The sequence below is a fragment of the Amblyomma americanum genome, chromosome 8, assembly GCF_052857255.1.
Source record: "Amblyomma americanum isolate KBUSLIRL-KWMA chromosome 8, ASM5285725v1, whole genome shotgun sequence".
NCBI lineage: Eukaryota > Metazoa > Arthropoda > Arachnida > Ixodida > Ixodidae > Amblyomma > Amblyomma americanum.
In genome coordinates, this window is record NC_135504.1 from 6,819,482 (window position 1) to 6,846,585 (window position 27,104).

At 47.3% G+C, this 27,104-nt stretch overlaps 3 protein-coding genes across 4 annotated transcripts; all 3 read right to left on the reverse strand.

Annotated features, from left to right (window-relative positions):
- Positions 1–450: 450 nt before the first annotated feature.
- On the reverse strand, positions 451–14,226 carry LOC144100013 (uncharacterized). Its single transcript, XM_077633062.1, has 6 exons — positions 13,940–14,226; positions 10,951–11,416; positions 10,142–10,367; positions 5,889–6,211; positions 4,716–5,102; positions 451–1,538 (listed from the first exon to the last, which is right to left on the reverse strand). Exons 2-6 carry the CDS (start codon positions 11,272–11,274, stop codon positions 1,410–1,412), a joined length of 1,389 nt encoding a protein of 462 aa, XP_077489188.1. The 5' UTR covers positions 11,275–11,416; positions 13,940–14,226; the 3' UTR covers positions 451–1,409.
- Positions 14,227–16,706: 2,480 nt separating this feature from the next.
- On the reverse strand, positions 16,707–20,134 carry LOC144100014 (uncharacterized). Of its 2 annotated transcripts, none has more exons than XM_077633063.1 (3): positions 18,773–20,134; positions 17,866–18,015; positions 16,707–17,341 (listed from the first exon to the last, which is right to left on the reverse strand). In XM_077633063.1, exons 1-3 carry the CDS (start codon positions 18,941–18,943, stop codon positions 17,126–17,128), a joined length of 537 nt encoding a protein of 178 aa, XP_077489189.1. In that variant the 5' UTR covers positions 18,944–20,134; the 3' UTR covers positions 16,707–17,125. The 2 variants fall into 2 exon arrangements, with proteins under 2 accessions (XP_077489189.1, XP_077489190.1); XM_077633064.1 differs by having other exon boundaries at positions 16,708–17,335; positions 18,773–20,132.
- A 2,416-nt stretch (positions 20,135–22,550) lies between these two features.
- On the reverse strand, positions 22,551–27,015 carry LOC144100842 (uncharacterized). The gene is made up of 2 exons (XM_077633730.1): positions 26,864–27,015; positions 22,551–23,536 (listed from the first exon to the last, which is right to left on the reverse strand). Exons 1-2 carry the CDS (start codon positions 26,958–26,960, stop codon positions 22,623–22,625), a joined length of 1,011 nt encoding a protein of 336 aa, XP_077489856.1. The 5' UTR covers positions 26,961–27,015; the 3' UTR covers positions 22,551–22,622.
- Between the last annotated feature and the right edge of the window lie 89 nt (positions 27,016–27,104).

The following is a 27,104-nucleotide window of genomic DNA, read 5'->3' on the forward strand; positions in this document are numbered from 1 at the left end:
AAAATAATGAAAATTTTCTGATGGACTTTTTGCTTCAAGAGTAGACTTTTGGTCTTCAAAAGGGTAGCCTAATATGCGATCTCCTGCGCACGGCTGACAAGAGGAAACTGGTGGCCGGGAAACGGGAGGGATTGTCAGTGCTCCCACGAGGCTCTTGCGGATGGTGGATGGGGCGGGGGGGGGGTCGTTCGGTCATTCCCAGAACTCGTGAAGGGGACGGACGGCTTAACGAACCTTCTAGTTTGAATTTAGGAAGCTTCTGTTCGCATTTACTGATGCTGCTTCATGTAACTTGCGGTGTGTTACAATTCCTGCTGAGAGACAAACAAGCACTGAGGCCACTGAGCATTTCATGGGTAGGGGCAGAAACTTGTTTTATAGAACAATATGGTGTTATGGTATTTATTACAATCAGTTTGAAAAGGCAGATGAAACATGGCGCTGCAGAAAAGCACTTCTGTATAACAGAACCATGGCAGAGCTACAAACTTGCAAACACTAAGCCTATTCAGATTTCACGCGGAGCTTCTGAAGTGTGCGGAAAGTGTTCATGAGATTTACACTGGTGGCACTCCTGACACAAATAACGCGGAAAAACGAATCATGTCTGCATTCCGCATTGCGAATCTACGGGAAGGCAATAAAACAACGCTCGCTCGCACGAGTTGCGGTCTTCACTTCAGCTCACAGGCCAAAAATGAGCAGAGACGGGAGTGGCAAGAAATAGTGCTAATTTTCACTTATGGTTGGGGGGATAACGGCTGCCAGTGAATAGCATTTCTTCGCAGCGTACACAATCGTGAACTATTCAAGAACATCAGTGTTACATAATTATTCCATACAGCTGGCTGCCTCGAGCTCTTAGAATCTTGTCTGTATTTTGAAAAAAAGGACAAAGAGATGCTTGGTTTAACAAAAACCAGCAGCTGGAAGGAGTGTCGTATATGAGGAAAGCACGAGTGGAGGCAGTTCGCCTCTGATAGCCACCATGAAAGGAATCGCGACTTGGTGCTATCGAAACCCTCTGACCAACAGGTGTGAGCTGAGGTGCTGGCAACACGGGACACTGATTGCACTGTAATCTTGTCTTACATCCAGCTCAAAGCAATGTAAATGGCTAATAAACAAACCATTGAGCAGAAAACATGGGAAGCTACAAAGGCGGTGCCGTCCCACAGATTACTGACATTTCACAAGAAAAAATAAACCGATGGGTCATGCTGGACGGCGATTATTTTAGACACAGTTTGTGCATGAAATTGGCTCTGAACAATCCACACAAGATTTCGCGTGCGTATCGGAAATGTTTCAATTGTCTCGTGTTGATTCTAGTTTTGGGCAAAAGTTTTGCACAAAACGGAAGCCGGGGTGGCCTGAAAAGGCGATGTCGAAGGGCGTCGCCAGGCAGGTCACTCCGGTGACGGCTGCTCGGAGAAGATCTTGACCTTTGGCTCGGTCTTTTTCCCACTCAGCGGCGGTTCCTCGTCAGCGCTTTCCGACACGTGCTCCTCCGAGAAGATGTCAAGACTAGTCGGCGGCTGTGGCCAAGAGAGAAATGGTAGGGCTTTAACGTTGTTATACCGAGTATACGAGCGAAAGCATGTGTTTAGCCTAGTTGGCTCATGGTTATGCTATGCTGCGTCGTCGGGAAGTCTGACGACGATATTACACTCAGGTTAAGCCTTGATCGAGGTTAAGCTGATCTGATCCGTTCGCGCCGAAGATGGAAGTTGAGGTTGAGGTGTTGAATGCTACAGGTGGTGTTAGCCTTGCTTTATCTGCCGGCAAATGCTCCACCGCAGCGTCCCTTCGATATTAACAATGCCGCATCTACCCCGCTAAGCGTACAGTCTCTTATAATAGCACACATTCTCTCCCGCAGTCACCATCTATGCACACAATCAATCCACACAGTTCACATCACAGTCCACTCCAGAAGTCACCATCTATGCACATATTCAGTCACAGTAGAACATAGGCCACTGTAGTGCCACACTGCATACACAGATGGAAGTTGATCAAGATGACGATATGCAAATATGCACAGCGCGACAGTGTGTTGCTGTTTAACACGAGGTGTGATCGGTTGCGACGATAGCACAGCGCTCTCGTGCAGTGACCACAAAAATTTATCTGCTCGCGCTCCTAGCGTAGCGCTCTCGTGCAGTGGCCAGCGAAGCTGATCTGATCCCACCGCCGCGGATTCAAATCCTACTCGCAGCAATATTTATTTGCTTATTTTTTCAAGGTTAACGTAAAGGCTTCAGCGATGGGCCGGCTTTTGTCGCTTTTGTCGTGAAGTAGACTTTCGCTCTAGAAACAAACACAGCTGAGTATGCAGCCCGGACAAGAAGGCAAAAGACCAGTGGCACTGGACATTATAATGAATTCGGGGCAGTGCACTGCCATTGCGCCGAAGCCTAGCGGCCTACAGCACTTCAGTGCCAGCCACTTTGTCATTCTCTTTCTTGCGTGACGGATGACGTCAACTCGCAATTTTTGAATGCTCAAAGCCACGCGTCACACGGTGGTAGCCAAGGGAACCCGCAGTGTTTGTCATGAAATCCTGGTAATGGACGAGTGCACGACTAGCGCAGAAAGTAATTCTTGGTTAAGCTTCTTTAAATTTTTTTGGTGTATGTGTGGGGCACATCAAAACAATTACTAACAGATTTTGATTGAAAAGAGGTGCGCGGGTTGATTTTAAGCACGCCACGCATCTTGATGCCACGAATAGGGATCTGCAAAACTTGCTACAAAAAGCGTGAAAATTGGTCAACAAGAAACGTACAAGAGTGAGGTGATGGGGTATTTAGTACAGGAGGGGGCGAGGTCACCTGGAACAAAACAGCGTATGAAGAGATGGATGAAAAGAGGCAGGGCTTATGTGAATTTTTGCTCCTGAATATTTTATTTTTTTGGGTTGTGTTATCACTATAGCGTAAGAGATCTTTGGAGCATCAATTTCGCAGTAGCTTGAGACACTGCAGATGGTCTGTTGAAGTGCCATGGCTGAAGCCAAAGGAAATAAAGCGACCTCAAGGGAGACCAAGTAAGCATGCTGTCAACTGAAGAGGCTTGGTGAAGGGACGTGCCACCGACAGACACAAAACGAACTATTAGAGGTCACCGGGACAGTTCTCCTTCCTACAACGGACAGAACTAAGCTTATGACTGTGATGAAATAGTCTTGTGTCAGCTGTACCAAAGACAGCGAAACGCTGCGCGGATGTATTCGTGAAAGAGGAAAGTTGCTGGATGAATGCTACATAAAGCGAACATTAGAGTGCGTCCTGTAACGTTTAATCGCTCAGAAACCGGAACGTGCACAATTCACAGCAAATGAGCGTTTGGGTGATCTAGACTGGAAGCGGTAAGGATTGGCCCCATTGCGGTCCAAAACACCACTGCCGAGTGCAAGGGAGAAGCTAGATAACATGAAATTTATTTCTAAAATAAAACTCGGTGTTGTTCTGTGTAATTAGAACTTGTATAGCAGATTCTTGACTATTCCAGTCAAATTTTGCAGGCTCATAACGTTTACTTTCTGCGGAGATTAATTTTGAACTTCCTATTGCTTGTCTTAAGTTGTAGTCAATTGGAAAGGCACAAAAAAGGAGGAAAACACTTTTCTATGCCACAGCCATTAATACCCAAGAATGATTCTAGCTTCGCGTTTGCTATATAGGAAACATAGTAGTATCTTTCGGAAAATTTGCTGATTTCAGAAAGCAACTAATCCAGTTGGTGCTATTCAACAATGACGCGGAAGTTATTATCCCACATTTGTGGCGTCACTGCCCTGTACAACTTAGCGCCACATAGCTTGATTTAGTGCGCTAATGTTAACACTCAGCCTAAAAGCCATTTCCTGTCAATTTGTTGTGCGGTCTCCGGTTTTGTGGCAGGCTGCCCACAACCCTGTGGGCAGCCTTCCAAGTGTATACCACCGTTGCAGGTGGCAGTTCAATTAGTTACTGGTCGAAAGAGATTGCTCCTAAAGAGCAACCTGAGTCTCATAAGCCCCACCGGTCACAGCACCTGCCATCGCAGGGCAGTGGCGCATCGCTTTACTGGCTGTGCCACTGCCTCAGGAGTGGTATCAGAACTTCTAGGGATCTATAAATCCTGTATATTTCTGTAATCTTGAATATTTCCTGGAAATGACGACTTTTATGTCCAAAATATACAGCTAACATGTGACAGGTGCCAAACTGTACGCGCCAGGACTTGGATTAGTAATTTTTCTAGCTATGGAAATAGCGCCGCAAAGGCGGCGATGTTGGACCATGCGTAGAATTGTCCTCATGTGGAGCAGACAAATATTCTATAGTACAGATACTGCAGCAGTTTAAGGGCCACACGAATCTGCCGTCCACGCTGTCGTCATTGAAATCTACATGACTGCAGAAGCCCAAACTTCCTGACCAAGAGGCGTACGCAGTTATGGAATTTGGAGACCTTTTAGTGTCGCAACCAGTGAAGACTGTGGAGGACCCAGGTGACATTGGAGAAACACGAAGACACTTTCTTTTGCACTGTTGACGCCTAAGCACATCGAAAAATGACTGCTTGAGCTACAGAGTCCCAGGAAAATTCCCTGAAAAAGGTGCTGGCTACATAAGATGGCTTCAGTTGTCGAGCTTGCAAAGCCGGCAACGTATGGGAAAGGAGCAAGCGATAAGACCGGAAGGGAATACCGAAACTGACTTCACCTTGGGAGCGTGCCGTCCAGACTTGGTGGAGTGCACAGACATGCACGAGGCTCGGCGTTTGATGACCATTTCTCGGAGCTCTTTGAGGGTCGGCTCGTCCACGTCGCGGGTCGTTGATGAAGGGCCTGCGTCATCTGTGGCTCCCTTCGCGACAGTCGGGGAACGGGCGGCTTCCGAGACGGGGGAGCCTACAGCAGTTGTGGAGCCTGAGCTCGACCCGGCTCCAGGCGAGCCCGCCGCCGTCATGTGAGGTGACCGCGCTGCCACCACAACGGTCTTTCCCGACTTGTGCTTGCGCTTGGCGGGTGGTTTGTCTGACGGAGCCGTGGCGTCGGCGACGCTTGCCTCCGAATGCTCCTCCGAGAAGATATCCAGCTCGGCCGGCACCTGCAGTCATAGGAGGAGCGGCGCAGGCAAAATGAGCGCTGAGGGAAACTTCGTTCCATTTTGCTTCTCAATAAATAAATTAACACGGCTGTTCGAACACCGGACAGAACGAATTATTCTTTAAAAATGAAGTTTTCATGGAGGCTGAATAGCTTTCCCGCGTAGCCGTATGGTTGTGCTTGGGTGCATGGTTGGTTTATGGTTTATAGGGGTTTAATGTCCAAAAGGGACTCAGGCTATCAGGGACACCGTAGTGAAGCTCCGGAAATTTAAACCACCTGGGGTTCTTAAACGTGCACTTACATCGCTCAGTACACGGGCTACTAGAATTTAGTCGCCATCGAAATTATAGCACTTATAAAAAGTCTGCTTCACCGTCGGAGGATCCCCATAAATATTTGACTAATACCGTTCCGACTTCGGTTACTGATGCATTCGCTCTCGCCCTACCATATTTGTTTATTTATTCACGTTACCCCTAAAGGCCCTCCAGAAGAGGGTATTACATAGGGGAACATTACATGTGCTAGCCGTCGAGGTTAGCACAGCTGGTAGAGCGACTGATCCGCTGCAGCAGTGATTCCGGGGCTGTACCCAGGACCAGGAAGAATTTTCTTTAGCCACGAAGTTTCTGTGGAAGCTGTATAGCTTTCCTTTGTAGCCGTACGGCTGCGCATGGGTGGATTCCATTGAGTAATCACTCTCTCATTACAAATTTACTCCACCTTGGGGGATGCCCCTAAATATTAGACTAATAGCTTTCCCAGAAAGGAGGCAAAGGCACACCTTGGGCGCAGTTGGAATGTGGCGTTGCTGGCGCATGGAGTGCATAGATACGTGCGATGCGCGTCGCTTGATGACTATCTCTCGGAGTTCCTTCACGACGTCCGGGTCCACCGATTCGTGAGTCTCCGCGGCCGGGCACTCGGCAGTTGCCGCCTCAGCGTTGGATGGAAGGGACGTCTGCTGCTCCGGTGGCGAAAGCTCTTGCGATAGGGTCGTGCGGGCCGGTGTCGTGGCCCTCGAGGCTGAGTCCATGGGACCGTCCCGAGCAGCTTCCGAGTCGTGGCGCTTGGAGCGCTTGCTCTTGGAGTTGCGCTTTGATAGGCCTACATCAGAGCCAGTGAAAGAGAGAAAGTCGGTGTGTTCGCGTAATATGCAAGCGTGTTATGGTTTATGGAGGTTTAGCGTCGCAAAGCGATTGAGGCTATGAGGGACGCCGTAGTGAAGGGCTCCGGAAATTTCGACCACCTGGGGTTCTTTAACGTGCGCTGACATCGCACAGTACACGGGCCTCTAGAACTTCGCCTCCATAGAAATAAGACCGCCACGGCCGGGATCGAACCCGCATCTTTTGGGTCAGTAGCCGAGCGCCATAACCACTGAGCCACCGCAGTTTCAAGAGTATTATCGTCATGTGTAAGTAGCTTAATGGGTGATAGAGACTGTGAGTTACGTTACCGAAGAGATGCGTCTGAGGAGGTTGCAAGAGGTGACGCGATTTGCTGCACGTGATGGGCACGAGATATCTCAAGGTGTCCAAATGCATTTCATGATGTCCTTGCAGTTCTCTTACGTATACTTTGCCACTACCCATCAAGCAGGACGAGAGTTAAGCGTTTTTATTTTCGTTATCGAGCGATTTTAGTGAGCGCAGCAAAGTGTCATGTTTCCTGGGTGTTCTGCGCGCAACAAGGGTGGTATATCTAAGTGCGCAGAACTAGAGGCACGGTTGGGCGCACATCAAATATGGAATGCTGCATTCATGACGCTCTCCAACCTGTGCCTTCAGTCTTGCGCAGCTAGGCAGTGTAACCAACGGATTGCTCAAACCCGATACCCTCTCCAGAAGAATGATTTGACCCCAGGAAAACGCCTCTGGTTCTGAGAAATTACACTGTTGAAGTTGCGCAAACCATCAGAAAGCGCACGTTTTGGTCTTCGTGCTTGTGATGTGCAATGGCTCGTAATCATATCTCCCAGAGGAACCACTACACCTACCTCGGCTCATTACTTCACGCTTCACGTGCAAAGTTGTATTACTTCGCTGGCTGCTCCTTATACGGGCCACGGCTCTATATTACTCTCTTGTGCTTCTCGCGCTGATAATATAAATTAAAATTTCTAAAAGATGTCCAAGCATTATTCGCCAGATTTTTAGATAAGACTTGTGAACAATATGTATCATCGGGCCCGAGGACTGGACTCTGCGGTAAGTGCTAGTAATCCATTATATGGTGATAAAGATCTTGTTAACAAGCACTGTGCCAGTTATTTGACCAGAGTCGCGTCCAAAATTCTTTAACATATCATAGAGTCCCAAATGACAGTCCACTATGTCATTCATTCCTTTTTCTCTGGTTGCCAAAATTATATCCGAAATCATTTTTCATGTGAAACGCAGCTACCGTTATCTACCCATTTTCTCCACACTGACCTAGAGTAGGGAAGCGTCATAGACTGCATATTCACAGGCTTGTCTAGAGTGTATGAAAATGTATCGCGACTCCGTCGCCTTTTAAGTTATGCAGATTTAACTTGTATCCTCATAATTTTTATGGTTACGCAGTTTTCACTAAACACAACCAATATATAATGATTAACGAAAATGATTCACGTCTTACCGTCGTCCATGCTGGTGTTCCACAAGTCTTCTTTCTAGCCCTACTGCTGTTTCGAATTTAAGTTAACGGCCGTCCCGCCAGAATTAAATCATGTATTGACCTCATTTTTACAGGGCAGTAATTAACCGCGAAATATCAAATCCGTACAATAAGCGCATTCTCCAGTATTACCTTAACTCAGTCACTGCATGATGTAAAGATTGGCTAATACTCTCAATTCTAATGAGTCTAATCATTCTAATAAGTGCCTGAGGGTATTGCAGAATAATGAATAACACACAAATAAATAAGTACATATTGTTGCTGCAACGTCTGTGCCTTTTTATTTATTTTCATTGAAATTTATAACGCATGAATGCTCCCTTTTTCGAGTGCAAAGCGAGGCCCTCGTTTCTGGCGTGTTTACCATCGGTCCGCATCTGCTTCAATACAGGGGGCATCGACTACAAGGGCGATAAAAATGAATGCAAAACGCTCTTGTAGCTGGGTGCTGACTATAAGGCGCTAGAGTCACTTATGCTAGAATAATTGATGACTCTAACTTCTTCCTCTTGCCGCCAAGGTACAAGCGCGATGAAAACAAATGCGAACAATGGAGAACATTGGTGCCGCACTGTTCGCATTTATTTTTGTCGCGACTGTGTACTCTGCCACCTATTTAACGCTATCACAACAGTGTCGAACAGACAGCACAGAAGCGCTGTGTGACAAAGCGAGGCGGTAAAGCAAGATGAAAAAAAAATGGCAACGGTTAAACTCTGCGACAACTAGTTAGAGCGCTAGCTCCGTGGTTATGGTTTTATTTGATATTGACTAAATAACACTAAGCAATTCTGATCGGTAACTAGCACAGTGCATCCACACATGAACTAAGCCTTCCCACGGTATATGAATGGGTGCTATAGCGCAAAGTTCGGCTTTGTCTTAAATCACGCGACATATACTATGCTTAGACACAGCCAAACAGTAGCGAAATCGACTAAGTCCCTCTTTGACCTCAGCTGATCTTGAAGGGCAAAGTACCGGCATGAGGCGTTTTCCAAAGTTGTACCCCGGTGAGTATAGCTACGCTCGAAATGACAAGCACTTTGCGTGCGTGTATGTATTATCTGCTGTTTAGCCCCATCGCTTTGCCGTTTATTCGACACTTAGGTTATACTGGTTAATAATTTTCCGGGAATGCACTCCTTGCTGTATAAAGCCGCTACGTCGCATGCGGTTCTGAGCACTGACCGTAGGTCGAAATCATTGCTCGGGAAGAGAAAGACTTGAAAATGGGGTCCCTCATTTCTAAGGCTGTCAGTGAAATTGGTTACTAACACGTTACGAGTAACAGTACATAAACTCACTGGGCTCATTATTTCAGCTAGAAGCAATCTGCAGTCAGCCATTCAACCACAGGCCGATAAAAATGCAGTTGCAAGTAGAGAGAACATAGTATGTATAAAGTTCGTTCCCACGTGCATTTGAAGTTTCCGTTACGTTTCTGGGCTATGAAGTTACGAATTCATGAAGGTGCTTCAACCTCAACATTCGAAGTCAGATAGCTGGTATGGGAAAGTCGGTAACTAATTATTGTGACTGGAACAGCACGAAGTCGGAAAAAAGCTGGGGGGGGGGGGGGGGGGAGGGGGGGGGGGCGTAAAGTCCTCAAGAGCGTAGTGTGTGTCTTTGAGGGCAGTGTCAATATCAGCTTCGCAAGAGCTCCGTAAGATTAAACATTAACAATGAAAGAGAAGTGTGCTTTGCGCAAGACAGCGACGATTGTGTACGGCCACAAGATTCTTCACTACGGAAAAGTTCAATCAGTGCTCGATCGTTCGGTTACTTTCTTTTTTCTTAGTTTGCCTTGAGTCATTCAATAATAATTATCCAACATCAACTGCATCCTTCTCTTTTGATTGTCATCCCTGCAAACTAGCGCCTCGGCGCTTCAGTGGCCGTGCTGTTCTGCTTTAGAACATATGGTAACTGTTCAATGAAGATAATTCCTAATAGTCCTTTTTGCAGCGCCTTGCAGCCTGCAGTGTACCTTTGTGACGTGAATAATGAATTGAATATTCGACACGGTGATGAATGATGATGAATTTTTTATGGCCCAAGGAAACCTGTGGCCAAAGAGCGCCATGGAACAAGGGCTAAAGCGTGCCACCCTCCCTGCGGTGACATCTGGTCTTGTTCCTTTTACTCCAGGTGGAGTCGAAGACCCCTTTTCCAAGCAATGCACCCCAAACGAGCCGAGCACTAGGCAGGGGAAAGCTTGTACCAATTGTATCACTGGTGGGTACCCTGCGGTACTGGGGATCGAACCCCGTACCTCCCGCATGCGAGGCGGATGCTCAAAGGACTAGGTCACCGCGACGGTGTTAAATATTGGAAACGCAGAAAAAAAAAGCGCAACAAATACTAGCTCACCAGACTCGATGATTGAAGGTGACATCTGGTCGGACTTCTTGGTCTTGCGTCTTCGGTGCTCGCTTTTGGACTGCTCCTTCGTACGCTCCGGCGAGAAGCCGCTGGTAGGGGAGCTTTTCTTTGGCTTACCGCCGCCGCCTTTGCTGCGGTACTTGGAATCGGCTCCTTGCTTTAGAGGCGGGGGCTGCTTCTTCGGAGGCGCTGTCACCTTGTCTGCCTCGGCACCCTACGAATGGAAAGCCCCCAGAAGGCTACTGGCCCTAAAACGGCAGCTTTCACACGGCTTCTGTGGAGCATCATTGCAGAGTTCTGGCATAAAGTCACCGCATAGAACTCAATGCTTAAAAGAATTTTTTAAATCTTCTTGATGCATGCTTAGGAAGAGGATCCTGGACTAAAGAGGAACACCCTCATGAAAAAGACTCAGGACGGTTACGATTATGCAACGCGAGATTCAGCGATAACTGTTAAGGCATTTAGCTTTGGGGATATTTTGAGGTAGAAAACATACAGTGACCCCATATTGCACTGGTGTAGGGGTCAAGTGATGCACCCCTGCACTGGCAGGCGGCTGTTTCAAACAGAGCTACCCGTAGACTTATGCGACCCAGGTTGACCGCGATATAAGGTTAGTGTGTTAATGGCCGGCGCGTGCGTTGATGACATCATTAACGCACCTACCGGTTACGCCGACGGCGGTCGCGCAAGCCAGGGACGGGCGCACAACGGCTATCGCTGTAAAAGGTCAGGACAAGCACTTCCCTGACGGCGCCAGAAGCCGCTAGTACCTCTCAGTCGCAACTACTCACGGTGGTCTGGGTGACAGGAGGTGGTTCACTCGCTGGCTGAGGTGGCACGGCTGGAACATTCGGTAGTGCAGGTAAATCGGCTGGCGGCACGACGACAGGAACGGCTGTGCCATGATGCGAGTCACCCTTTCGGAATGGGCCCATGATGGGAACCGTAGACTCGGGACTCAGGGTGGGTGGCGTGGCGGCGCGAGGCGTGCCACCCTCCCTGCGGTGGTCTCGGTTGTACTTGCGCATCAGTAGCCAGATGAGCACACCGGTCAGGACGCCGCCGATGAACACGAGGACCATGGCTAGAGTGTCGCCGAATGCGGCGCTTGGCATTGCTGCGCTGGTATCGGCAGTGATTAGCTAGACGACAAAGGCACGGCGACGACTCGAGATCGTCGAGGATAAAGACCATGGAAGGAAAGTGGTCCAGGGTCCCGCTTCCTGTCCTCGATCGCTGAAGCTTGCCCGCTGGAGTCTGCATCATGGACAGACGTATAGAAAAGCAAAGAAGTGTTTCCCGCCCAGGTGTTTGAGCTGTGGTCTTGCATGGCCGCCCATCCTGAGTTACTCATAGCTCCTATTGTGATCAAAGTGCACTTGAGGAAGTCCCCAACCAGTGGCGCCGTTTGCACGATGTGAAAACGTCTCTAAATCCGCATTAACTCTGTTTTGTCACCTCAGATCAGGGACACCTTCTTCCCGAGGTATTCGAATTCCAGTCGTTTAGGTTCAGGGGTGCATCAACTCGCCAGGATTGTTTGGGCTGTTTTACGTACTCTTGCGGGCGGAAGTTAACAGATCCTCCCTGTCCCCCCTCCCAGGTTTGACCCGTGCCACTCTGTGAAAGGGGCGGGGGGGTGGGGGGGGGGTTCCACCTGACAACACTTTTGGGGCCTTATTCTCTAAGCTGTTCATTTTTTTTCTTTATTGCCTGGCTTTGGCTCATAACATTTAACCAAGAAAACATTCAACAAAAAACACACAAAACACTATGTACATAAGACACTGTCGTGGTCAGCCAGCATGAGTCATTTTCAATCGTCCATTTCGCGTCTATTTGGACCTCTGTTAATGGACATTCAGGTATACCCGCGGCCTTCAAGCGTATTTGGGATGCGACCTGACCGTTGGGCGGTGGCGACCGGACCTCATCATTGGCTGCCATTGGCTCGATCTGCAGCCATGCAGTGATGAGGTGCATCACAGCGGTCTGTCAACAGCAGGTGTCCGGACCTCGCCACTGGCTGCAGTTGGCTGCCATATGCAGACTATGATAAAGTCTGGTCGCCAACTACGCAAACGCCGGGTCGCTTTCCACAGACGCTTCAATAGCGCGGGTATATCTGAGTGACCAATCACAAGGTCCTGATGGACGCGAAACGCACAACGGAAAATGGAAACCTAGAATACGCCCCCTGGTGCCGAGACCGACGCAGTGGGCCCTTGTCGACACCAGGAGTGATTTGTCAGGTGGCAGTGCTCGGAACTTGGAGGGGCAGTCTTTTTCCCCAAAGGTACAAGCAATTGAGGTGATGTGATATACGCTTGCATGACAGTCATCCACATTATCCGCAATGCATATCTATCCGCAATAACTGCATAATAAGAGTTTCTGGGAACACAACAGTGAGACTATGGATTAACGTGAACCAACGTGAAACGCTGCATGTTTATGGGCACATGCTTACTGGCACCCTTGTGGAACTGTGGCACCTTGGAGGAAGAGTCCTCATAAGGTATCATACACGCAGTATACACCTTAGTGTTTTAAATAGCACACATGCATGTAAACGGGGAGAGTGAAAGAGCCTTGCCTCATACCCAACCATTCTGGACAAAAGCTTTTTTGAACGGGAAAATAGCTTATGAACGAATTTTTTTTATATTTTGTAACATTTCACCATAACAGTGAATACATCCGCAGATATCCCGTAAACAGGCTTGCATTTTTCACCATAACAGTGAATACATCCGCAGATATCCCGTAAACAGGCTTGCATTTTTCTGCTATTAACGTTATTGCGGCCGTCAAAAACGTTACCCATCGCTTTTCTATGGCGGTCTTAACTGCTTTACGCGAGTGATAGAAAAACTCTAAGATTTTGCTACACATAGGAAAAACGGACCATTACCTTCAATACTTGCATCAGTACCTTACATGCTTTTCAATTTTCATACGACCATGCTTATGTGGCTAACCGATGTCATGCATACTGTTTATCATTAACTCACGCGACTGGCGTCGCCGTGGGTAAGCAGGATACTGGAAGACTTGGTCATAACATCTGTGGCTGTCGGGATTTGGGGGCTGAACGACAGCTAGCCAATAACGCGCCGATGTCCGTGTACTGGCAACTTCGCAAATCCGCTTTCATAATTTTACTGAATGGTATAGCCACAGCCATTGTAAGCATTTAAGAGCGTGCTTTAGCGATAATTTAGTTAAGGTTCTGCCCGACACGTACTGCAGGGAAGTAGCCTAATCGGTCTCAAGCCAAAAGCATCTGGCTCTTCAGATTCTGTTCCGGCCGTTTTCCTGCGCAAATAACATTACATGACATTTATATAAAGCACAAACCTCAACTAGGTGGTCTCAAGGATCATCAACAATCTGTTCTGTGGCATGTTTCGACTCATTTAAGCTGGGAGGCAATTATCGACGCAAGCTTAAAACAGGTAACGGTCCAATGTACTCTTAAAGATCACTCCTGTAGGAGTTGCGGTTCGTAGTTGCAGGGAAATAAAGAGATAAGAGCGTGGCTTTTCGACTGGCATCAACTGCGCCACTACCATTGCCGAGCTGCGGACTGGACACTTCTAAAGTTGAAGGCTGCAACTGACACGGTTCTCTGCTTTGCCTTCTCTGACGGGTTGGAAACCCGATAAACCGATGCGACACAGAACCAGCAGGCCTCGCCGCCTGCAAGCTTCGTACTCTCTCCGACTACCATTACACCGCCGCTCTAACACGTGCCGAACATGAACGTATCATCGTTACCTTTATCAACGGGCGTGGGCAGAGACTTCTTCCGAACGAGGCGGGCAGCGACGCAAAGCTTCTGCTGCGCAGCTGCGGTGCGGGCACGGGAAAGCAAGAGCGAGACTCACGTGCAAGAATGCCGCGGGTGATCGCCATCTTCCTCGGGTATCTGGCCGCTAATCGCCCGGCAGTGGCGAGAAAAAAAAAGAATCTGAAAATTGGAAATCTTCAGGTATGGTATGGCCTCTTTTTGTTGTCCTTTCTTTTTCGCGCAGTTTTAATATGACTGATCAAAAGAACCATCTAGCCGAGATTCATCCCTTACTTGAATGCAATTCAAGCAAGGAATAAATATCAGATAACAGGGATGGGATAAGTAAAAAATGAGGACTCATGCAAGCTCGTAACTAAATAAAAAAAAACGAAGAAAGGAGGCACCGTTAGTGTGGCGTGGAGGAGCCCAAAATATTTCATAGAAGAGCCCCACCTTGGGTCCAGTTCACTCAAGGTCTTGAGTTGCTCAGGAATCTAGGTAGAAACAGGAGACCCGTCCTGAAAATTGTAATAACATTCTCCTCTCCACGTTTCTGAATAAATTCTGTCATTTTTTTCAATCGTGGGACTAGTGAATGAGCCCTTGTTGCCTTGGGAGGCGGACATTGCAGTCGTGAGTTGGCGCGAGTCACGCATTGGGGTGTGGCGATTTCCAGATATTTGCTATTTACGCAACTAACTCTCTCTTTAGAATCCCCTGAAAGCCAGTAGCAGTAGGTCTGTCGCCGTCCATGTCAGCTGTACGGCACGAATGCGGAATAGTGCTTAAACGTGTGTTTTCACTTCTTATATGGGCTCTACCTGCCTCGTCGTAGAATCTTGAGGTACCTCCAGCACGGCATACAGAGAGAATCACGACCCAAAATGTAGGATAGGAAAACCTTCGATGTGCTATCAAGTAATGATTACTAAAAAAACATCCCAACGTTGTCTAGCCGGAGTGGCGCTCAAATTATTCGCTGTTTTCGGTACATTTGAACAAATGCTTCGCATAAGTTTCCGAGCATTGAAGATCGGAACTTCTTCCTGGAATTTCTGAAAGGAAGTTCGGGCTTAAAGAAAGGTGCCACTATTCGAGTTGGTCGCGGAGCTCACTTTTTCAGTTAAGATTTTTCGAAATAGTTGCGCACTAGCTCATCTGCGAAATCATATAATTTTTAAAAATCAGGCCGTGCTGCTAATGACCTGGCAGCGTCTCTGCGGGCTGCCAAGTTTGCCGAGCAAGTCATCGCCACCGGTGCTCTCGTCAGAACATCAACACGCCAGGCTGTTACTGGCGGCGCGCAGCATCTTGGCACGCTGCCAAGGTCTGTGCTGCGGACGTCGTCTGCACTTACGCCTAGAAACTGAGGAGCAAGCTGAGAAGAGCTAAGCTGCCAAGGTCTGTGCTGCGGACGGCGCCTGCACTTACGCCTAGAAACTGAGGAGCAAGCTGAGAAGAGCTAACGCTCTGAGGGCTTCATTCGGTGACGCAAGTAGCTGCATGGTTTTGGGTACAGTCAGTGCATATTTGCGTGATGCCTCTGTTCCTCAATTTATAAGTTTAGGGAGTGCTGGAGAAAAAATAACATTGCAGTAAGGTATATTGGGAAAATATATTTCTGAAAAATTTTCTCTACACCTGCAAGCCGCTTCCTGTGTCTCGGCCTATGCCCCACAGTGGGTATGCCTCATTTATCCCTCGAGACCACGGAAAAACATATTGGATAGGTCGCTTAGAGTAATAAACCTCCGGTCTTCTGGTCTACATAGAGAAGAGACGCAGGAAAAGAAGCAGAGCAATTAGAGGAGGTGACGCTTGTCTCATGAAATGAGCTTCAAACACGACGCCCATTTTGAAAGTTGGAGGACGCTTAAGCTTCGCCTTTAAGAGCGGAACGCGACAGCGTGTTGCAGCACTGCCAGGGAGTCCACGGAACTCCATCGGCCGTTCGACGCGACGCCTTGCCAGTTAAACAAATCGCTCTTCTACGTACGGTGAAACGGACGCGCGGAGCGGCAAACCACGTAGAAGCGCTGGCAGGCGCGTTGCTGAAACGCGCGGGACTCAAGTTGCAGTCGTAGTTCGTAGGCACATCGTTCTGGACAAACCCGATGCCACGAAAGCCAGCATAGCTTCCGCGCCAAACGAACGGGCAGCAAGCCGCAAGCTTCGTGGCGAACGCGCCTTGGATGTACGCTGTGTTGTTCGCCGCTCACCGCGTGATTCCTGTGTGCCAGCACGGCCCCACTGCGCCCGAACGAGACGAGCGGGAGGCGCTGCCGTCGCGCGCCATCTGTTGGAGCAGTGGCGTAGATTGCGAGGAGGAGGAGGATGGATTTTTCACTCACGGCCGACGCCAACGACACCGACTTTTCTGCGACACGAGCTCCTTAACGCTGTCTCGTCAAAATGCACCCAGTAACGCACTCATTGCATGGCTTTTATTGAAAGAAAAATGACAACCCTACTTCATCTTCGGACGTCATAGTTAATTTGGACTTCTAGTCGGTTACATATGCTTTTAGAACATGAGCGCGTGTGACGTTAGGCATTTTCTGAGAACAAAATTGGTACATTAAATGTTAAGAAATTGCACCAAATCTGCAGATACAGTCTCAAGTGTGAAGGACAATTCCATAAGCTAATGAACGCGTACGGCAGTTTCATTCAAGGTAATGATGCTTATTTTACGCTAGTAGAGGAATAGGTGTCGTTTTTCTAGTGGTTTATTTTTTCGTATCTTGCAGTTACTCTCATCAACTTGGAGCTTCTTTTTCTCGCTGCCTCCCTTTTGTGCCAGTTCCCTGCGTATCCCGAAATGATAGATCATTTCTTGCTGTTCTGCCACCGCTTCTACTCTACAAGTATTCCACAGGAGAAATCACTCAAGGCCACCGTTTCAACATCAAGACGCAGTTTTATTGTCTCCTGTACATTTCTGGTGCTTTTCTAAATAAAGAAGATCGACCAGCATTGCAAAGAAGAACCAAGAGGCGCGTGCTTGCTACTACGATAATTCTAAAGAAATTAAGTTACTTCATAAAAGCCTTTGAAATGATACTGCACTCCATCCATGTGCTTGCTGCCCAGACGCAGTGAGTGAATAAATTAAATTTGCGACGCTGCTTTAGGGGCATAAATGTCCGTTATATATTGCGGACATCAAGCTAGTTCCCCTTAGGTGGCGCCTGAGTCGGGGGATTGCCAGGATTGTCTTTGCCCTTCGGTCCGGCTGCTGGCTTCTCAGCCGTAGCCTTAGCAGGGTCCTGCTGAGCCCCTGGGTCCAGCGTCGGTGCGGGCGACATTGGCGACAGGGGCGACAAAGGAGACGCCATGGATGAATGCTCTCTGGAGAATATGTCCAGTGGCGGCGGGACCTGCGCCTTAGAATGGGTTGCATTTAGAGGCAACAAAAATAAGATGTGCACAGTTTGTAATTAAGATCATGACGCAGAAATACCGATTGCGGCAGCAGCCAAAATGACAGTTGCTCTTGATCTGATCTCACTTAGATTGGTGCATTATTTATTCTGCGGAGACCGGATATACTGACCTCGTGAGCCATTATTTTCAGACGTTTAGGATATGATATATAGAACTTTGAAAGGACGAGTCAGTGCAAGCAAAACGAAGGACAAGGGGAAAGCAAGATACGTGTCTTTCCTGTTCCATCGTGAGTTGCTTGTGAGTTTATTGTTGTAACTGCGACGAGTGCTTAAAATTCCCCAAACTGCATTGCCAGGTGCCGATATGCGCGTGAATACCGATGTTGTTTTTAAATGCCCCATTGAAAGGGGGTCGAATAGACACCCACGTTTTTGATAGATTCTCAAGAAAAAGAGATAAATAACAACTTGGACCACACTCAATAGGTACCAGGCCGGAACGGTTTTTAGTCATCTCTCACCTTGGGCTTTCCGTGCACGAAGCGCGTGAGGCGGCTAGAGCGCTCGGATGACTTTGAGGAGTTCGAGAGCTTGGACTCCTTCCTGATGAGGAGCGCGGGAGCCAGAGGTGGGGACGTTGGGCTCGCCACTGACTCCGTGCCGGACGTGCCCTGTGGTGTTGCGGAGAAGGCAGGAAGGGGGCCACTATTAATACACTGGAAAGCATCGCTTCTTGGCAGTGCTTGGTAAAGAAGAAGGTGAAAGGATGTACGACGGAGGGAGGCACAGATACCAGCGCTATAAAGTACCTAGCACAACCTGACCCAGTGGTCTGTTCGTTTTATTTGTGGGAGCTGCCTAGCTTGCAGTTCTCCTCTTTAACACTACAGTTTGTGCTAACTCGGGAAAAATATATACCGTCTTGCCCTAAGTAATTGACTGCAGGCTTTTATTTATAGAAACGCCAGCACTGGTGTCTTTCGTGGTCCTTTTGCCTGTTTACTGTATTTAAATAAAATATGAAATACAGTCGCTATTTTACACCGGTAATGTCGAAAGAATCTGAAGCAGAGAATGTGCCGGGTGCTTGCAAAATGCCCATGTATTGTTCTGACGCATTGAGTCGCCACCTAAAAACATTATGAACGTTTGCTGAACTTGAGGTTGAGTGTTAAAAATCCGACTAAGGCCATCGCATTTGATGAAGGCGAAATGGTAAATTACCTCTCTGGAGAGTATTTCAGAAATCAAGGTACCTGAGGCAGAGAAAACTGATCTGAAGCCTTCCATCACACGTCCGGGATAGTGGAGCAGTTGCTCGAGCGGTAAAAAAAAAATTACGCACTTATTGTTTTTATTCGTACGTAGCCTAAGACAAGAAAAATGGCTCCATATATTAAGCTTAAGATGGAAACCTGTGCTACCCACCGCGGAAGGGACGCCAGAAGCAGCAGCGGCGGGAGCCGTGGTGGCGGCAGTGTCGTGCTGTTTCTTGCTGCTGGATCGCGATGATGCCTTGGAAGAGATAGATCCTCGGCGCTTTGACTTGGATTTGATCTTGCTGCCGCGCTTGCTGCCCCCTTGTGAGGTGTTATCCATTGGTTGTAGAGGTTTGTCCAGGCGGTACAATATCTGGGGCACAGAAATTGTCGACCCTTAAATGTGACTACTTAAACAAGGAAACAAATACAAAAATGTTAACACTTCGCCGGAAAAAGAAGGCTGTGGTAGTCTCATACCAGTTAGAAAGCTTTGATGATGTCGGAAATCACCAGCGATGTCTCTAGCAGCTTCCGAAACCAAGATTGTTAAGCATTTGTCCTAGCATATCAGGGTTGTGTCGTCAGCGCAAAACATGCAAGTGACAACTCCTTATGATAGAGTGACACCAGAAGCATCCCTAACATAAAGCCTTGTGGAACAGTGTTATAAAGCATCCGTGTAGGTAAAGCGCCTAGAATTCCGATAACTTCTTATCTGTCATCGGTATGCAATTGTACGGTATATGTAACATTTAATACCCCGAAGCTGAAAATGGGCTTTAACAAATGCCGGAGGGAGAGCTCAGAAATAATTTAGATCTCAACAAATTATTTTGCGTTGTTTGAGACGACACCGCACATTGTACTTAACCCCGGGAACGCAAATTTTGATCGTTAAATTGTTAAACAAGCGGATTAACCAAGCGGAAATCTTTAGCCAGAAGAAAACATTGCCTGGCTTTTTCAGAGAAAGTAATCCTATCGATTTCGGTCCAATAAGTACTGAGCAAGACACCAATTGTCCAGAATACTTAAAATGGACGCTGCGAATCTGCACGCTAAAAAGAGTGTTCTCCAAATTCTCCATCGTACAGCGTAATAAGACTGCTGTAACCGATGTATGAGGCCATGGTGATGCCTGTCTATGAAAAGTCAAGCTCACCTCGAATGGCGTATGAAGCTTGTGGCCACCTTCTTCTTTATCTTCGATGCAATGAAGGCCATAGAAATCCGGCTTAACATTTTCGCTTGTAATAATTTGTAATGACAAAAGCGCTTAGACAGAATTAATGAAGTCTTAATATTAAAACGGCTGAATAAAAAACGACGGCATTGTTTCGTTTGGTTCTCAGTGAAACGGAAAATGCACTGCTTATTTGTTAAAAGGGAGACAAAATTATTCTGCTTTTCATGATCGTCTTCTGTTTGGGATGAATGCGGCCTTCTTTATCAATAAATCCCGTGCTACTTGGTGCACTTGTGTCTGATTTGTACTTCATGTTCCTGAAGCATGACTACCGAAGCGGCAACGATGACTCTGCAGTGCAAGCCCACTTGTGTTGAAGAAACATTTAGTACTCCGTCACTCAAGGCGTTGGGACAAGCGTGTCCCAGAAAAGAAATCCAGCCAGTTTTATTCGGTGCATATATCGCGGAGGCTAAGAAATTGGGAACGTTGTCTAATCTGATGATTTTATTTGCGGCGTCGGCTCGGTTTCATGCGTTTATCTTTCATGTGAGTGTTGTTATAACCATGTTCGTTTGTAGTGAACAGCTACAGGAACCATGGTGACTTGTTAAGCGGAGAGCCAAGCTCCAACTTGTGCGTCTCAAACGTTTCAAATAGATGTCATGTGAGCATCTACGTAACAAAGTGTGTCCTGTGGAGTTGAAGCCACTCGAGGTGAAGAGCGAAGTTTTAGGCCACCGTTAGCGCTTAGGAAGACCACGGAGATTAGCATGCTGGGTAGCATTAGCGTGAATGGTGATGCCTAACAGTGGGTACACTCTTGTGCTTTCAGATATAATGTTTTATATTCAAGCATGCTGACTGAAATGTATGTGTTCTAATCGAGGCTGTGACAGCTACTGTAAAAGCCGAAAAATATCGAGCACCGACCAGTCTGTTAAAGTAAAAGAATATTTCTGCGCAGCTTTAACGTCTTTATTTTTTCGGCAGTTTCAGCGCCGCCGAAAAATCTTTTCTTTTAACGAGATCGGTCGGCGTTTGATACGTTCCCGCCTTGATTGTTCCCAACCAGACGGGTTTGCACCAGAACCCGGATTTCACATACTCTAAATCTTTCGTCCTACCGGAAGACAGCATGGTTCTGTGAAAATTATGGCGATTAATTAGGGCCCTTCGTTTACCGGTTTTATTTTTTCCGAAATTCGGGAGCTAAAAATGGGGGAATTTTTTTTGAGCTGGAATTCGCGTACCAATCTGGTTATCCAGCAAACGGTTCCATAATTTGAAATTTTTTCGTGCCATATTTTGCAGCAGAAGACAATTCACAATAAGCGCTCGTTTGGGTGCGGGGCATAAAACTTTCTATTTTTGCACATTCTTTTATAAACAAGATGCAAATATCAGGCTGTACTTAAAACCTTCTATAAAATAAGAGGATTCTCTTTTTTGCCATTTATTGTAATTATTTCCCCCCGTACATTTTATTGACTGCGCAGCACTTATCCATCCGGGACAAACCCACCTGGTTTTGTTCACTGCGACAGCATTCTTTCAACGTCAATACGATAATTTTATACGCAGAAGAGCCTTGCTGCAGGACGGCGTTATTTATTTATTTATTTATTTAGAACATACTGCAGGCCTACAGTAGGCCCAAGCAGGAGGGGCGAGTACATAATATATGCAAAAAGAACAGGTTTAGCAAAATTGAAAAAATGTTAAATACAAGTTGTAACACAAAATACAGCAATAAATGCAAGGCTCAGATGCAAAATACAAAAAGTGAACGAAAAAAACGTCTCTCAAATTAAATGCTGTGAAGAAAACATTGAGTCAAAAGAATCAGCTCTGGTTAAGAGATCTGGCGAACACCTGTTGCACTCCTCAATGGTGCGTGGAAAAAATGAGTATTTAAAGGCGTTAATCCAAGCACTGTAAGGGGTTAATGATTGTGTATGATGATTTCGTGTTTGGCGCGTAGTGTTAGGTTTAAGGAAGGGGTCTGGATTCATAGACAGTTTATGGTTTTTTAGTAAGAAAAGTAGTTTCAGTCTTTGAATTTTCCGGCGCAGCTGTAATGTGGACAGCGCTTGATACAGTGATTCCAATGAAGCGTCTGGTCAGTACCCGTGCTTCTCCTTTTCGCTTCTTACTTACTGTGCGAACTTGGCCTCAAATTAAGCTCTGCCAGAAGTAAAAACTCTCAATAGAAGTTTTAATGACCACTTGATTGAAAACGCCCCACTGAATGCGTGGATGCGATTTAGAATCATTTTCTTGCAGTGTCTTCAGCTTTGTCCACACGGAAACAGTTTCCTATAAGGCTTCTTTTCAGTCAGAAACCGGGTTTAGGATAATTTTGTGAAGCTTGCTTGGGGTGTAAGAAATTGGTTGAAATGGGGTTTTACCCAAAAACGAAGTGCCTTACGCAAGAGGGATTAGAATGTGCACATGCCATTGCAAATTCTTAAGACGCTTCGGAAGACAAGCGCTTCAAAAATTATAAGTTTTTCTACGTCTCTATGGCAATAGTAGCATCTTCTGGAAGGCTATTTAGAAGCGTTTTTAATTGCAGGGCTCGGGTGGTATTTCACAGCAGTATATTGACCCATTTTATAACGGTAGAAAAGTAAAGTATTTGCTTGCCATGTTGACCAACAACCCCAGTACGAGGATGAACATTATTTTGTCTCCTTTCCGCTCGGTTCTACGTTCTGCTAGTCTCGTTGATGAAGAAAAAAAGCAGAGACATTAGCAGAATGTTTGAACACTTTATTAAAATACTTTTTCTTCTATCAACAATATTTTCTCTTAGTACTGATGTTGTTTACCAGCTGAGAAATTGCTGCTGATGCTGCTGCTGCTGGCCGAAGCCTCCTCCACCACCACTGCTACCACCTCCACTACTACCACCAATGCTTCCACCACCGAAGCCGCTGCCACCGAAGCTTCCATCGCCGAGGCCACTACCGCCTAAGCTGCCGCCGCCGAAGCCACCACCGAAGCCGCCACCACCGGATCCACCACTGCCTCCGCCGAGGCCACCGCCGAAGCCGCTACCACCGGAACCACCGCTGCCACCGCTGAAGTCACCACCGAAGCCACCACCGCCAGAACCTCCACTGCCGCCGCCGAGGCCGCCAGATCCCCCACCGAAGCTGCCGCCGCCTTGGCCGCCGGTGAAGCCACTCAAAAAGGTGCTGCTTCTATCCGAGCCGCCGCTCTGACCGCCAAGCCCTCTAAATCCGCCTCCCAGTCCGCCCAGACCACTGGAGCCGCGACGCGATGAGCGATATACGTAGTAACGGATGATTTTTCTTAGCTGCGAGCCTCCCCTTTGCCCGCTGAGCCCGCTTAGGCCCCCGATGCCACCCCTTCCTCCGAAACCGCTTCCTCCGAATCCAAGACCGCTACCTCCCAGTCCTGTGAGTCCACGGCCTCCGATTCCCCATGTCCCGCTTCCGCCACCGCCTCCGCCTCCGGCTTGTCCTCCAAATAGTCCACCTCCTTGGCTACTTTCGCCTCCTTGACCACCTCCACCACCGCTAATCAAGCTAAGGCCACCCATTTCACCGCTACCTCCGCCACCGAAGCCACCGCCGCTGCCGCCACTAAACATGCTCAAGCCGCCGCTTCCGCCGCCGCTTCCCCCGCCAAAGCCACCTCCGCCATCTCCGCCAGTGAAAGAGCCACCGCCGCTGCCGAAGTTTCCACCTCCGCCGCCGCTACCACCTCCTGCACCTGCAATAAGTACGTGCAAATGCAGTTATAAAGTTATAGAGATATACAGTTGAGTGTCATGAATTCGCATAACAAGTGCTCTTTCTGCCAGCACTTGCATTAGATTCGTCGCATGAAGCAACATTAAAAAACCTTGTGCTCACATGTTTTTGAATAGGTAGCACCTGCTGATGCTTTGCAGTGACCCGACGCACTGACGTTTCACATCTGTGCAGAAAGCTCCTCTAAGCCTCCCTAAAAGCAAAAATACCCACAGCAAACTCAGCACGGCTGCGTATGCTTATTTCCTAGAAAACGCCGGAACCAGTGCTCCCATTCTACAGATTTTCTGGTATTTCAGGCTATATACCCGGTTGAATAGCTCCTCAGCTACAGTTAATTTCCAGCGTCGTCATGTGTCCCTCTCTGTGTCTGCGTCCTTCCGCTGTTTTTCTCCCTTAGAACTATGTACCAACTGGCCCAGCTCTCTACCCTACTAAATCAAAATTTTACCTTTTTTGGTTCAAAACCTTACATGACGGATACTGTTTCAATGGGCCAGAGAAGAAAACACTAGCCACTACATGTGAAGAACAAGTTCTACTGTAACTTGCCCTTCTTTAACGGTCAGGTGGAGGGGGGTCGTTGGATGAGGAGGCACGTTTTTTCGACTGTGAAGGCCTCAAATACGCCACACGCTCCCTGTCAAATTTAGAAGGCCTAATGACTAGTATTTTACCTGTGCCAGCCCGCAATGTGCGTTTTGGGGGTTGAACTGCAATAGTGCTCAAAAAATTGTTTTTATTCTTAGGGTGAAAATAGACTTCGTATCTAGTAATCGCCATCAACAGAGCAGAAAAAATGGATCGGGCACAGCGCACAATCTGTGTGCGGGTGATTCTCGCAGCCTCCAGAGTTTTGTAGCGATAGCTACATTACGGTAGCATTTCGAGCCTTCAGCGTGGCGGTGGCTGGCCACCAGGCTCTTACGTGGTTGGTCACGTGGTGCAGAGCAGCTTCCTGCGGTGCGGCGCCGTGGCTGATCACGTGTTTGGTGCGTGACCAAGTTCCACTCGGCCAGCTGTAGCTATAGCGTCCCTCCAGGTTTAACCAAAGCTAAACCACCGCCAATTTTTTTCTTTCGGTAAGCTGACACCTTCTTAGCAGCTTCCGGCCAACTAGCAGGAATTTATGCCTTACTGCAGGCACCTATGAGTGTGCGAGAAACATATAAGATGGCGTGCTTGGCACCGAGTATGCGAATCGTTCTGGTCGGTCCTGGCCGTCGATTTATGACGCGGCGCGCGGGTCTGTACCCCCTTTTCTCTTTCTTTTTTTGCATAAAAGAAAGTATGAAGGGTTGAGGCGCGTGTGAGTGCTGGTGGTTGGCAAAAACAGCGTCGCCATTTCGAATCCGCCTACCCTTGGCAAGCAGCTGCTTGTAGAGGCGACTGATAGACTTTTTCCAAAGATGTTTCTGAAATAAATTGCCTGGATTGAAAAAACCCGCCACCATTCCTTCGAGTTTCTCGAAGAGAACTTCATCCACCGCGGTATTGAAGTGAAGCGAACTGCACATATCGATTGGCTATTTCTTGAGTGGAAATGTGGATTCGGCTTCTGAAACATAGCGGCGCCTTGATCCTCTGCTCAGTGCCTAGAGAAGTTTTTTTGACAAATAATATATTTTAGGATACCTTGATGAACTTACTGCAAATAAGAGGTTCGCAATGGACGCATAAAGAAGTCATAAGAAGCATTGTTGGAGGTTTGTCTCAAGAAATTAATGTGAACGTGAATTCACTTTTTAGGCTACTTCCTATACCCGATCCAAATCAGAAGGACCAGCTAGCCCTCATTCTTTATTTTGGTGAACGGCCGCAGCGTATATATTCGATACTGGTAATTTGCGAAACTAAATGGGACTACCTGGACTCCTCGACGTTTCCTTGCAGCAGGTGGTTGAAGCTGGCCTTTGTATGAAGAGCTGCTTAATATGTAGTGGTTTAGATAGAATTTAAGAACTGAAGGTTCTATTTCATGCCTATAGTGTTCCTTGTTTTCGCCAGGGTGCGTTCTTTGTTAACCATGAAATGTGCTCGACGTAAATATGAATAGGCACTTCTAGGAGGAAACGCAACGCGTCGCTGAAACCGCGCATGTGGCTGTTAGATGGGTTTTTGCTTTTTAGATACAGAAAAACCACCACATCATGCCCTCTCGCATTTGTTCTTTATGATGCCGGCTCTTGGAGAGGCACAGAAATCGTGTATAAAGCAGTATAGGCAGAATAGGTTTTCCAGGAGCCCGCGCTGATACGTTCGATATACACATAACCGCTCCATCCTACTTAGCTTTTGTCGCAGGCGATATAAATCTTTCCGTTTTATATGCATGCTGTCAGCTCGTAATTCACAATAATTAGTCAATCGAGCTAGCTTCTGTAAAGTTCAGAAAGTCCTGCTTAGAACGAGCTTGATTTCTTATCAGGTATTGTAGTTAGCGATCTTGCCCTGAAGATACGAGTGGTCATTTGCAGCTCTAGAGAAAATGCCGTGTCTCAGTCCTTCTGGACACGTATAGTGAGGCGCATGGATAAAAAGTGAAACTGCGTCAAAAGTAATTATGTTTACACAGAACATCAGGCATATATGAACTTATCCTAGAACGGAAGTTGCCCTGTAGCTGTTATAATTGTTATGATATCGTAATTTCTTTCTTGGGGGTATTCGATATGTACAGGAGGTTAAAAATCGCAAACAAATAAGCCACGTCCATTAATTTGAGAAAACATCACAGTTTAATTTGAGCGGCGAGAAAGAAGGCCTCTCCCCCATCACTATCAATCGCACTGAAGTGACGGCATGATGGCTGCAGCGAAAAATGACGTTCCAACTCCGTATTGGGACACGCTAACCCTTACCGCCTGTGCGAGCTGCAGAAGCATACCAAAAAGTTTCTGGAAAACTCCTGAAAGGTTATTGACGTGAGTTTGTCAAAATGGGCCAAATAAATTAAAAACGGAGTGCAGTGCAGGCTGCGCCCATTGGTGTCGTTCATCACGTCTTGAACAGTGGGCGTATATTCGTTACAGTAGAAGAGCAATTACTTTAATACATATTTCTTACTCTTACGTCATGATAGGCCATTTCTAGCACATTATGGCAGTTTTGTCGCATTTTTGCAATACGTGCGTGCTGTTTTATAGTTAATATGTATTAAGAACGTGGAAGTCTTGTATAATCACGTGCTGGGGATATGGAACTACTGCAGCCTTTGGTCAGCATCATGGGTCCGGTTCAGCGGTCGATAATCTGTTCCAAACAGAATTCTTTAAATGACACTCACCACCGGGGTAGAATGAACTGCTGATGAGCCTTTGCTGCGACGAAGCCGCGCATGCCAGTGACACGGCGAGTACGCATATTCCCAAGAGGCGAGCCATATTGCCGATTTCGAACAGCTCGGGGCTCGTCTGGACTTCAAAAACGTCGATTGGTTTATATAAGGCAGGTCTACCTACACTCACTGTTCGCAGGCAAGGCTGATCTACGTAAGAACTGGTCAGAAAATAGATCGCAAAAGCATT